This window comes from Chelon labrosus (genome assembly GCF_963514085.1).
Source record: "Chelon labrosus genome assembly, chromosome: 18".
Lineage (NCBI taxonomy): Eukaryota > Metazoa > Chordata > Actinopteri > Mugiliformes > Mugilidae > Chelon > Chelon labrosus.
In genome coordinates this window covers 8,619,144-8,630,802 of record NC_140351.1, presented here as the reverse complement: position 1 = coordinate 8,630,802, position 11,659 = coordinate 8,619,144, and the positions used below count along the sequence as shown (strand labels likewise).

Here is an 11,659-nt window from a genome sequence, read left to right as displayed (position 1 = left end):
TTTAATAGCGCACAGCTGCGTCCGGCATCACCTTAAAGGGGTAACGCGTCGTCAGGAGAGAGAGCGAGTCTCGGACAAAGAGCGGCGGTTGGAAAGCTGCAGTTTAAAGGGAGAGCCGCTCGGCACCGGCGGCGGCGCACTTCGACAAACTTCGGCAAACATCGTCGAAGCGACGTCCCCTCTCGGCTCGTTCGCTACCAAAGATCGTGTATGTTAAGTTTGTCGGACAGTCCACTCCACTACAAATTCAACCACATATTTTTAAAAAAAGGGTTGCGAATTTACTAAAGGAGATTTTAGATCTGCTATTATATTATTAAATTTTATTACAGTCGGTTACTACTATTGTTTTCAGCCTACACATTAGGTCAAAGAATACAATTATTATTATTAATTATTAGTGTATACGTTTTTTGATAAATGAAGAATCTTTATTTAAAAAAAAAAATATATATATTCATATGAATAAAATTAAATTATGTGAATAAAATAAAACTAAAGGCATTGCATTTTACTTTAGAAGATATTATTTTTTACATTTTATAAGACAATCAAATAACTGCCTAATCCAGGAAGTAAATGGCTGAGTGGTTAATGATTTAAAATAATAATAATAATAATAATAATAATAATAATAATATGAAGAAGGAAAATAATATAAATAAATATAAATTGTTATAGTTATACGTTGGTAAACGTGGTACATATAATCTGTGTTTGAGTGAGACATCTGCTCATTGTGTGCTCTCTGCTGCAGCAGGCCCACATGCAGATGTCTGCCGCATGGTGGCGCCATAAATCAGAGCGACACATGGGAGGCGTTATACAAACTTATACCATGGTCTGGGTGAATACTCGATTCTGATTGGCTGGAGGGTGTGGGTTAAAAAGTGATAATGTACACCTAGGAAAGACGTTCCGTCAAATTGCCTGATGACAGTTCTAAATTATTGCGCTGGCTCAAACGCTAGATGGTAACCATGGCAACGGAGACTCAACGTTATTTCACAGTTTATTCATCGCAAAACAGACAAAACATGAGTGATTCTATCATTTCTTTTTACTTATTTGGTGAGTTTGACAACTTTGAAGACTGGAATGCAGCAGAAGGAAAAGACAGAAGAGAATATGAAAAGAAAAAGGGGAAGCGACACAAGGAGGTGACACCGGAGGAATTGAACGAATTAGAGGATGACAAGGACGAGATAAACACAAAGAAAACGATTTAGGAAACTATCTGTGAACTTTGATTCTTTGAAACAAAATTTCGCATCATTCTCTGGACACACACAAGTAGCACTGGCCTTCTGAAATGATACTTCGTATCACATAACGTGTAGGTTAAGCCATCATCTCACTTCCCATCACTGATCAACTGCTGCGGTCGGGTCGCTGTGGCCAACGCCTGCATACGGGAGATATTAAATAGTGCGCTCGACTTGTAAAAATAAAAAAACGCTCACGATTTTAACTCTAAAACACGTTAAAGTATTATTAATTGATTAAATATTTATTTCTTTCATAAGTGACCATGGTATAAGCGGGATAATGCCCTTCGAGGTGTCCATTAAGTAAGGGATAATGCCCGACGAGGTGTCCATTAACAGAAATTAATGGACGACGCGGAGGCGTGAACCGTCCGACGCGAAGCGGAGGACGGTTGCTTCCGCGAAGTCCATTAATTTCTGTTAATGGACACCTCGAAGGGCATTATCCCGCTTATACCATGGTCACTTACGAAAGAAATAAATATTTAATCAATTGATAATACTTTAACGTGTTTTAGAGTTAAAATCGTGAGCGTTTTTTTATTTTTACAAGTCGAGCGCACTATTTAATATCTCCCGTATGCAGGCGTTGGCCATAGCGACCCGACCGCAGCAGTTGATCAGTGATGGGAAGTGAGATGATGGCTTAACCTTACGTTATGTGATACGAAGTATCATTTCAGAAGGCCAGTGCTACTTGTGTGTGTCCAGAGAATGATGCGAAATTTTGTTTCAAAGAATCAAAGTTCACAGATAGTTTCCTAAATCGTTTTCTTTGTGTTTATCTCGTCCTTGTCATCCTCTAATTCGTTCAATTCCTCCGGTGTCACCTCCTTGTGTCGCTTCCCCTTTTTCTTTTCATATTCTCTTCTGTCTTTTCCTTCTGCTGCATTCCAGTCTTCAAAGTTGTCAAACTCACCAAATAAGTAAAAAGAAATGATAAAATCACTCATGTTTTGTCTGTTTTGCGATGAATAAACTGTGAAATAACGTTGAGTCTCCGTTGCCATGGTTACCATCTAGCGTTTGAGCCAGCGCAATAATTTAGAACTGTCATCAGGCAATTTGACGGAACGTCTTTCCTAGGTGTACATTATCACTTTTTAACCCACACCCTCCAGCCAATCAGAATCGAGTATTCACCCAGACCATGGTATAACAGAAATTAATGGACTTCGCGGAAGCAACCGTCCTCCGCTTCGCGTCGGACGGTTCACGCCTCCGCGTCGTCCATTAATTTCTGTTAATGGACACCTCGTCGGGCATTATCCCTTACTTGATTACCCCCTTAAAAACTGGGCTGCACGGTGCATCTCTCATATTCTCCCTTTTATTCTGCGGGCAGCTTCCTCTCTGTCACGACTAATTCATTGCATTTCACCTGATAGAGAGTTTAAAACGTTCACAAACAAAGACAAGACCACAGGTTTCATCTTGGTATGTTGTAACGACTGCAACCTGCACGAGTGAGTGACCCTGCGTGACTAGGGGTCACTCGTCATTCATTTTAACAGAAATTACGTGACCTTACTGCTCGACTTCATTTTCTTTTTGTGTCACGGACCGAGACGACAATGACTTCCACTTCCCCTCTAAATACTAAGAAGACTTAAAGAATTAAAGATAGTGGAAATTATCTTAGCGGAAGAAATAAGAAAAGAGCAAATGAATTAACCTCCTCTACACCATGAAAAGCATTTTGCTCTTTCTTTCTCTTTATCTTGGCGCCATCGCTTGAAAATGTTTCAAAGGCTCGGTGGGAACGTGAAGCTGAGAGAGCCGACCTCTGACCGCAGAGCTGTTCTGGGCGGTCCTCTAGATGTGAATTTGTTTAGAAGTACAAAGCCAAAGTTCTGAAACGAGGCTGAGACGTTCATGCCTCACATGTCTGGACTATAACTATCCAAGCGGGGGCTCAGTTCCTTCCATAAAAACAGCTTTAGATCAATAGATTAATATAAGACTGGAGGTGCTTCGGTGCGTCTGTGGTGGAGCTCATATGGTCTGTTGGGTAACTCGCAAGGGATTGGGTGAAATACGTTCTTTCTTCACTCTGTGGAGATGTTGCAGTCCTGGGACCACAGATTGCCCCACACGATGCTGCGGGACATTTCAACAGACACAGTCTCACAAGAAAATCTTTATTCGCTTCTCAAGACTCGACCGGCTTTCTCTCTCCTAAATGTGAAGTTTAATAAGTATCTTGAAATGTAAATATCTTATTAATAGTGCACTTTTCAGCCTAGCATTGCTCATTAGAGAAGAGATTCAGCTATAATAAGTTAAGTGAGTTGTAAAATTGCATATTAACAGAATTTCATGGCTCAAAAATCATTTCCAACTGCTTTTATGTTTCCAAGAAACTCATCAAGAGCTGCCAATAAATATTATAACAGTGTTAGTGGTGCGTGTTTTACTGTGCACGAGATATTTTAGTTTCCAGTCAGACAATAAAAAAAACAAAAAAACAGACATCACACATGGAAAGGGAACTGAATGTGTCTGAGTTTTGAATTAAAATTAAAAAAGCTCCTGGCTTGTTGCCCCCACCCCCTCCACTCTGTCTCCTATCTCTATGTCCCTTCACTACCATCACAGCCACAGGAAGGCCCTGGCAGCTCAAAAACACTGATACTATCTCTGAGCTCCTCATCTCCGTCCTCCGCTGTGTCGAAATCTTGCCCATCCCACAAAGGGAAACCGCTGGTGCACAACGGTCCATGACATGACGTCCGTTTCTGTGGGTAGACGACTTATGGTAAATAAGGTGGCAGGCGTACGCCGTGTTCCCCGACGGAGGACGCAGTGGAGAATCACTGAGAAAGCACTGTTATCAAAGCCAGGTGTCTCTACAGTCGTGGAGGGATCCTAAATATCGTGAATGTACTGATATTAAAACATTTTTATATGCTGTAAATATATTGATAGATAGATAAAACACAGTGGATTTTCACAGCAACAAGCAATTTTTATTTAAGAAAATATTTGACAAACCTTAAAATTCTGACACTTACAACACAAAATGTGACATGTTTACATATTTAAAAATGACCTCCACACTTTGTCTAGTGACAAATGACTGGTATCAAGTATTTGATGAGAGAAGCAACACTTAGATTTCATTGAATCCCCAACAAACCACAGGTTGTTGTGTAACTCTGTTGGGCAACAACACTTACAATCAGCACTGACGAGCACAACAAGTGTCAGGTAGGTGATTAGGCAATGTTTATTAAACCAAATCCTAGCAAATCAGTCGAGGCCACACGCCGGACCGCTGTTTGAAGATTTTTTTAGATTGTCCCTCTCACGATAGTTTGTTCACACGTTTAAAGTTTACAACATAGATTTATAGTAAGAACAAATACATTCAGACCAGCCAGTCACTTTTCTACGTTAAGCTCCATTAATCAACTCCTTTAAAGCTCCACTATGCAGCGTCTTAGCCACTATGTCAGAAAAAAACCTGAGGTCATCTGCACTTTCCTATATGAGCTAACTGTAAAAACATCTGCTAATTTGTTTAATGTTAATTTGCTGACTTAAAAAAACACAGCTTGGCATCGGTAACTGGGATTACTCTACGTGTTTGAAGTGGCAAGCAAAGATAACTCTCCAAGAGGTAACAAAATAGTGACTGAGCCTTTGACCCTCTGGTGAAACTACAGTATATTAAAGTCCTCGAATCTACAGGATTCAGATCTGAGCGTCTGTGGAGACAGTACTACTAAAAATAAGAAACTACAAATGTGACGTTGTCGGCACCTCAGTCAGTAAAGTTCAAAAAACACACCTTCAGTGACCTCTTGTTCACACGGCCGCCACCGAAGAGAACAAAACTGAAATCTTCATGCTGTAAATTTGAGTAACTCTGTGTACAGTGGTGCTAGTTTGTAGCCGTCACAAAACCGTGAACTTAAGAGAAAAAGTGCACGGATTGAAAGTTTAATCTAAAAATTATACTGGACTATGAATAACCAGCTTAATAAGTGAAATACCACTTATAATAAAAGCTGGAAACATTAAAAAGTCACTTAGAGACCATGTTTAACTAGGCTAGCTGTGGCATTAGCTTAGACTTAGCTAGCTAGCTAATGGCTCTGAAGGAGAAGACTGGTTTTATGAACTTTTCTATGAAACTGAGTTAAAAAAAAGCAAATTATATCATTATCAATTAAAGCCTAAATTAAAGCTTGACAGTCATTGTAAATGTAAAATAAAGGGTCATATAAAGTATAATCGGTTGCAACTCCCCAGTGTTAGCTCAGATTCAAACTCCTCAGAATAGATGTGGAAGACATGACCTCAGTGTCCTCCATAGTGGCTATGACAGTGCCAGCGTGTGATTTTGTCTCCTCATCAATTCTAAATACAAAAACACACACAATTAACCACACACGTATGTATGTATGTTTGGCATTGCATCTTCCTCCAATCAAATCTAATGAGATGCTAACGCCAAGCGCAGCTGTTGGTTCTCAGATGCCGGACTCCCTCCCTGCTCCCTCTTCACTTCCCTGCAGGTGTCGCTGTGACAGGATGTGTTTCAGAGTGTCCAGCTCCTGTGTCAGCTGTCCTATCCTCAGCTGCAGCTTCTGGTTCTCCTCCTGCAGCTGCATGGCCCTCTGCTGGGTCAGCAGGATCCTCCTGCGGGCCTTGTCCCTGCTCTTCCTCACCGCGATGTTGTTCCTCTCGCGCCTCAGGCGGTACTCCACACTGTCCTTGCTGATGCTTCTCTTGGTCACCGGGGCCCTCAGAGTGGGCAGCAGGAAGGAAGAGAAGTCCTGAAGGCACAAATGAGTTTAATTCACAGGGGAAGGTACGTGGTTTAGATTGAATACAGTTTCATTTAAGACCTCTCCCTCTCTCTCTCACCTGCTGAGTGTTGCCATGGCTCTGGTGGTGGTTGGTGCTCGCCACGTTGGAGGTGTTGCTGTGGCAGGACGTCGTGTACGGCAGGTACGACAGTCCCATCATCTGCTCGGCCACTCTGTCGTCACCGCCCCCCCTGATCATCCCCTGAGACTGGCTGTACGTGATCATGTCCATCTGAGACATGTGATTGGTCGGCGCCGCCTGGTTGGACGGGACGGGGTTCAGGGCCTGAGGCGGGTACGAGGTCACCCACTCCTGGATGACGGAGGACACCCTGGAATCAGACATCTTAGGGGGACGAGAAGAGGACGAGAAGTTATTAGTTGATTTACAGAGTGACATTTTCACATTTAACTATTTAAAAAAAGGATGCTGTATTGTTACACACAAAACTATTTATATAAAACCTAAAAATGCTGCTTGTTAATTAACTCTTCTTCTACTTCAATACATTATAGTGTTAGTCAGCACCCTGAAGAGGCTCATTCTCAACTTTTCTACTTTAACTCTTAATGTAAATTTAGCAAGAACTCATGGAAAAGTTTTTAAGCGAGAAATAAAATCTTGTTCCTCCACTGTGCAATAGAGATTTCCGCAATCGTGGCTAAAGATATCAAGGCACCAGTTTCACATGAGAGCAGGTTTTCCAGAATGTGCTTTAATTTAATTAAACAAGGTCAATAAATGCCGCTAGAGGTAGATTTTGTGTTGATATACTTTCAGTGTAAAGCAGGATTAGTCGATTAGTCAACTGTTTTGATTTCAAACGTATGATTTCCTGCTTTTATTAGCTTTTTGGAGCGTCAGATGCAATGAGTAATTTAAAATCTGTAAATTGAGATCAATAAAATGTAAAGACACATCAGATATCATAACATAACACGGATTAATACACAATTAAAAGGAATTATAAGACAAAAACCAACTTTAACACCAAAAAATACACAATGTGCAGCATAAGCAGAAGCGAAATAACAATTAACACCTTTTTTTCTTTAAAGACAAAAATATATACGTTCTATTTAGATATCTAATCTATTTATAAAATAAATAGATGAGAAATAACATTAAAGAAAGTATAAATGTCACGTCGCCTCTTCCCTGAACTCTTGTGATTGCTTCCGTTATTTAAAGCAAATGTCAAAATACGTTTGCTTTTAATCCTTCGTGATGGTTTCTTTATTCTAAAGGGTGAGAAATAGAGTCGTTACAGATGTTTAACATCTGTAGGATTGTCTCCACACACACTCATGAAGCTAAGATGTGACTTACCATGACTTCTTTAGTCTCCACAGAGAATAAACTTCAGGTTCTCCCCAGGCTGTCTGACTGAAAGACAGGAGACAGACAGGTACCCCTCTGATTGTCACACCATCACTTCCTCTCTTTCTCTCTCTCTCTCTTTCTCTCTCTCTCTCTCTTATGACACACAAATCTGCATTTCTGTCTTTGTGAGGACCTTCCATTGACACAATGCATTCCCAAGTCCCTAACCCTAACCGTATTGTAACCTTTACCCTAAAATCCAGTCTTAATAGGTCCAAAATTGTTGGCCCCAACTAAAATGTAACTATATAGAAATATATATATATTATTCAAATATTCCATAGAAAATGGGCCCCTACAGCTTAAAAGTAAAGTAAAGTAAAATAAAGTTAAGTAAGTTAACGCATAAAGAGAAAAACACAATTTGTACTTCATAATTTAACAATTATATATAATTTGACAACTGGAATAACGTGATACCAATAAAAGCTTTTTTTTTTAATTTACATATTTTACTTTTAGGATACAGATGTTTTTTGTATCCTTCAGTAGCCTACATTTAATAAAATAACAATAATAAATAGTGAACTAGTGAATTATCGTTGCTATGTTGCCGTTATTTGTTGCCACTTCGTCGGTTGGACATTTTTTAGAGCGCTAAATTCAGTGTCCTCCTGCGGCTTCCGTAGACCACTCGGAAATTAAAATGGCCGCCCCTGTAGACAACGTGAGTAGCTAGCTGCTAATTAATAAGAGATTTATTTTATCCTTCCACAGCCTGTACTAACACACGGAACGACCTGACGAATTCGTGTTTATTTCCCTTCGTTTTTACGCGATGTTGATAAAACTGACCGATAATCTTGTTATTTTTAAACGCTTCGCTAACCAGTTAGCAGTCAGCTAACAAACTTGTTATTTACTTCTTTACAGCTTCAATATACAACGTTTCAATATGGACTATGTTTATTATTAAGTTTTATTACTAACGTGTAATTAAATTGTCTTGCAGGATTTAATTGAAAGTGATTTGCCCAAAGCTGTACAGCTGCTGAATGATCTCACAGAGCAGGTATTAAAAGTTAATTATATTTGTCTAATAATCTCATTTGTTAAAGATATAGCAAAGGTATTCTACTACAAGAAAGTTAAGGAAACATGCTAGCACTAACATGCAGTTAAAGAATGACATTAAAAGCACTGGGTTTGTCAGACTGTGTGTGAAATCATCATATTACTGACATGTAATTAGTTTGTAAGCAGCGTGTTACTGATGTAGTCTGGAGCTCGGATAAATCTGAGTGGTTATGTGGCGATTCATGAAAGAGGAAAGAAATTCTGATCTAAAAAATATATAGTTTTTGGACTTTTCCTCTAAATTAATGTGAGAACTTTAATTGTAAAAACTCTGTATTAGGTGGAGCAACTCATAGACAACTGAAATGTAACCTTGACCATACGAATCTAGTTTTCTTCAGAAAAGCTAAAAAAATGTTTCATCTTCTAGTTTTTTTTATGACTTGTGCCTAAACTTGTCAAATGAATGTAGTGGACTAGAACGGACAACTTTTCCCTCTGAGATGTAGCATGAAAAAAGGTTATAACTACTAGTAATATTATACATCATCATTGATTCTGTTGTTGTATTGTTGATCTTCTCTCTCTTTTTTTTTTTTAGGTGGCTTCAGTCACTAGTCACGTTCGTGAGCTGCTGACCAAAGTCAAAGATGGGGCCTTTAAGACATCCAAGGTAATGTGTTCACCAGATTCGCCCTTTTGGTAGTTGGGTAGAGAATTTTAACCCTAACCCTTCATGAACTCGTCTTGGAGAAGGCCCCGCCACAGTTTTGCTTTACCTGAAGATTTTAATGTCGTTCTTACGCGGTGCGCTTGGTGTGAAATGACCGGCAGTGATGTAGCTGCCGTGGTCTCTCCGCTGAGTGCAGTGGACTTCATGTGAAGGTGTGAACAGAAAATGGAAGAGGCCATATCAGAGTTTGACCCAGGTCTGCTCTCGTCTCTCGCTGCAGGGTTTGTCTTTCCTGGACCTCCGGTACCACCTGCTGCTCTTCTACCTCCAGGACCTCACTCACCTGATCAGCATCAAGACAGAAGGAGGCAAAATCAAAGACAGTGATGCCTTGAACAGGGTGGTCACTATCAGGACGGTGAGTTGTGGCTTAGATAAAGTCGTCATTATGTGCGGCGTCGACCCGGTGTGTCATTTATTTTTATTTATTTATTTTTTCTTAAGGTCCTGGAGAAAATGCGCCCCCTGGACCACAAACTGAAGTACCAGATTGATAAACTGGTGCGAACAGCCGTTACTGGCAGTTTAGGTGAGACCAGCGTTGTTGTTTTCTTCAACCGAGACAGTGATCAGAGTCACGGTTCTGGTTCTTAACAGCGTTTTGTTCTTTTCTTGGTTTCAGCTGAAAATGATCCGCTGCAGCTTCGTCCTAATCCAGAGAATCTCGTCAGCAAAGTAAGGCCAGAATAACATAGTCGCCTTAATTCCTCTTTTCTCTTGTATTTATTAAAGGGGAAAACACTGTATCAGGCTCTAATACTTGTATGTGATTGTCAGGAAAGGTATAAATACTACTTTTCTTTGTGCTTCCGTTACCAGCTGAATGAATCGGAGGAGTCTGAAGACGAAGCAGAGAGCAAGGCAGCCTCGGATAAGAAAGCAGCTCACCCTAGTGGCAGGAAATATGTACCGCCAAAGATTGCCCCAATGCACTATGGTAACGCTCTGTTTGCTCATCACAATAAATACTTCTTAGTATTTGCTTCCTTTCTGCTGCTGCTGCTGCTGCAGAAAACACAGTTTGTGCATCGAAGTAATGATAACAAACGTTTGTCCTGCAGACGGTGACATGACCGAGGCAGACAGGAAGAAGGCGCAGGTGGAGCGTCAGCGGCGAGCGGCTCTCAGGAGCTCCGTGATCCAGGAGCTGAGGCAGCAGTACAGCGACGCCCCCGACGAGATCCGGGACCGGCGAGACTTCCAGAGCGATCGGGAGAGCCGCGAGGAGCTGCACAGGTTTCTATGTTTTATCCAAAGTGGTTAGCGGCGAGGAGATGTTTAAGTCAGATGTGCGTCTTGTCGTCTGTCGGTAGCCTCTTTAGCGTTTTCTTTTCTTTTCTTCTACGCAGGAAGAATTACGAGGAGTCGATGATGGTGCGACTGAACATGCCGAAGCATCAGAAGAACGCCAAGAAGAGAGGCATGTCCAGCCAGCTCAGCGGCATCACGCACTTCGGCGACATCACGGCTCTGACCGGCGGCGATGGCGGCGGACAGGTGGGTTGGGTTGAGGCGGAAATCAAGCCTTCAATCAGAGAATCACACAATTTATCTTGACTTTAATTCAGCTTTGGCTGCAACTAGCGCTTAATTAAAATCAGATAGAGCACGTCACAAAGGCCTGGCATGTTTCACTAGAGATATTTAGCTATTTAAGTGACTCAATTGTGTGGGGGAAGTGTTGGCAGCAGCACCAGCACACCCCCCCTCCTGTTTCAATTCACTGTGAGCTGTCATAAAAAAGTACTAATGAGTTGGGAGTAGTGACTGCTCAGCTGCTTGCAGATGTGGAAAAACCCTTCAGTAAAGTGTATTTAAGAGGACTTGGAAAATCCAATGTGCTATGTTTAGATTTGGTCCTGGACACAAAGAGACGCCATAAATAGATAGTCGCTAACAGGCTAACCGTGTCAGTGCGGTATGAATGGCAGCATTGTGCACCGCGATTGAGACGGCTTTCTTTGTTGGTGCAGGACGGGGACAACCCTCGAGCCAAGAAGAAGAAGAAACCGATGAAGAAGAAAACCAAAAGGAAAGGTGAGGACGTTCCAGTCAGATAAAAATAAGAGTCACTTTCATACCTGTGTGAAATATATATCAGAAAAGCTGCTCTAGCTTTTCAGTAGAGCTCCCTGCACCTGAGCTAGCTCACATTTGTTGGTTTTTTTAAACCTAATTTCATCCAGTTTTTATATTTTAAGTCATAATTCAGACGAAATATGTTATTAACGCACATCTTTCTCTTCTCTGCAGCTTTCAAGAAGCACAGATAGACCTGAAACACCGGATAACACGGAGAGGATTTTCTTACCAACGGCTATAACTGTTTGTAGAATTTATTACCTTTGTACTTAATTGTTTAACTCCTCACGACCTTTAACGTAGACTTTTTTCATTGAGTTTCGTGGAATAAAACATTTTATTGTTGACCTTCAGTCGT

The 11,659-nt window shown here is 40.9% G+C and overlaps 2 protein-coding genes across 2 annotated transcripts; one reads left to right on the top strand and one right to left on the bottom strand.

The window, feature by feature from the left end:
* Positions 1 to 5,746: 5,746 nt before the first annotated feature.
* cebp1 (CCAAT/enhancer binding protein (C/EBP) 1) lies at positions 5,747 to 7,639 on the bottom strand (the record flags this gene model as incomplete). Its single annotated transcript, XM_084566612.1, has 3 exons — positions 7,416 to 7,639; positions 6,144 to 6,431; positions 5,747 to 6,052 (listed from the first exon to the last, which is right to left on the bottom strand). Exons 1-3 carry the CDS (start codon positions 7,416 to 7,418, stop codon positions 5,747 to 5,749), a joined length of 597 nt encoding a protein of 198 aa, XP_084422738.1. The 5' UTR covers positions 7,419 to 7,639.
* A 471-nt stretch (positions 7,640 to 8,110) lies between these two features.
* ngdn (neuroguidin, EIF4E binding protein) lies at positions 8,111 to 11,654 on the top strand. Its single transcript, XM_084566199.1, has 11 exons — positions 8,111 to 8,136; positions 8,422 to 8,481; positions 9,088 to 9,159; positions 9,440 to 9,577; positions 9,664 to 9,748; positions 9,842 to 9,894; positions 10,039 to 10,156; positions 10,281 to 10,455; positions 10,569 to 10,716; positions 11,193 to 11,256; positions 11,473 to 11,654. The coding sequence occupies exons 1-11, from the start codon at positions 8,116 to 8,118 to the stop codon at positions 11,490 to 11,492; spliced, it is 954 nt and encodes a 317-aa protein (XP_084422325.1). The 5' UTR covers positions 8,111 to 8,115; the 3' UTR covers positions 11,493 to 11,654.
* The last annotated feature ends 5 nt before the right edge of the window (positions 11,655 to 11,659 follow it).

Bases quoted from the DNA above. Each gene is read 5' to 3' on its own strand.
- ngdn (XM_084566199.1), top strand. From the start codon at position 8,116: ATGGCCGCCCCTGTAGACAAC. The intron at 8,482-9,087 runs GTATTAAAAGTT...TTTTTTTTTTAG, and splicing joins TGAATGATCTCACAGAGCAG to GTGGCTTCAGTCACTAGTCA. The intron at 11,257-11,472 runs GTGAGGACGTTC...TCTTCTCTGCAG, and splicing joins GAAGAAAACCAAAAGGAAAG to CTTTCAAGAAGCACAGATAG.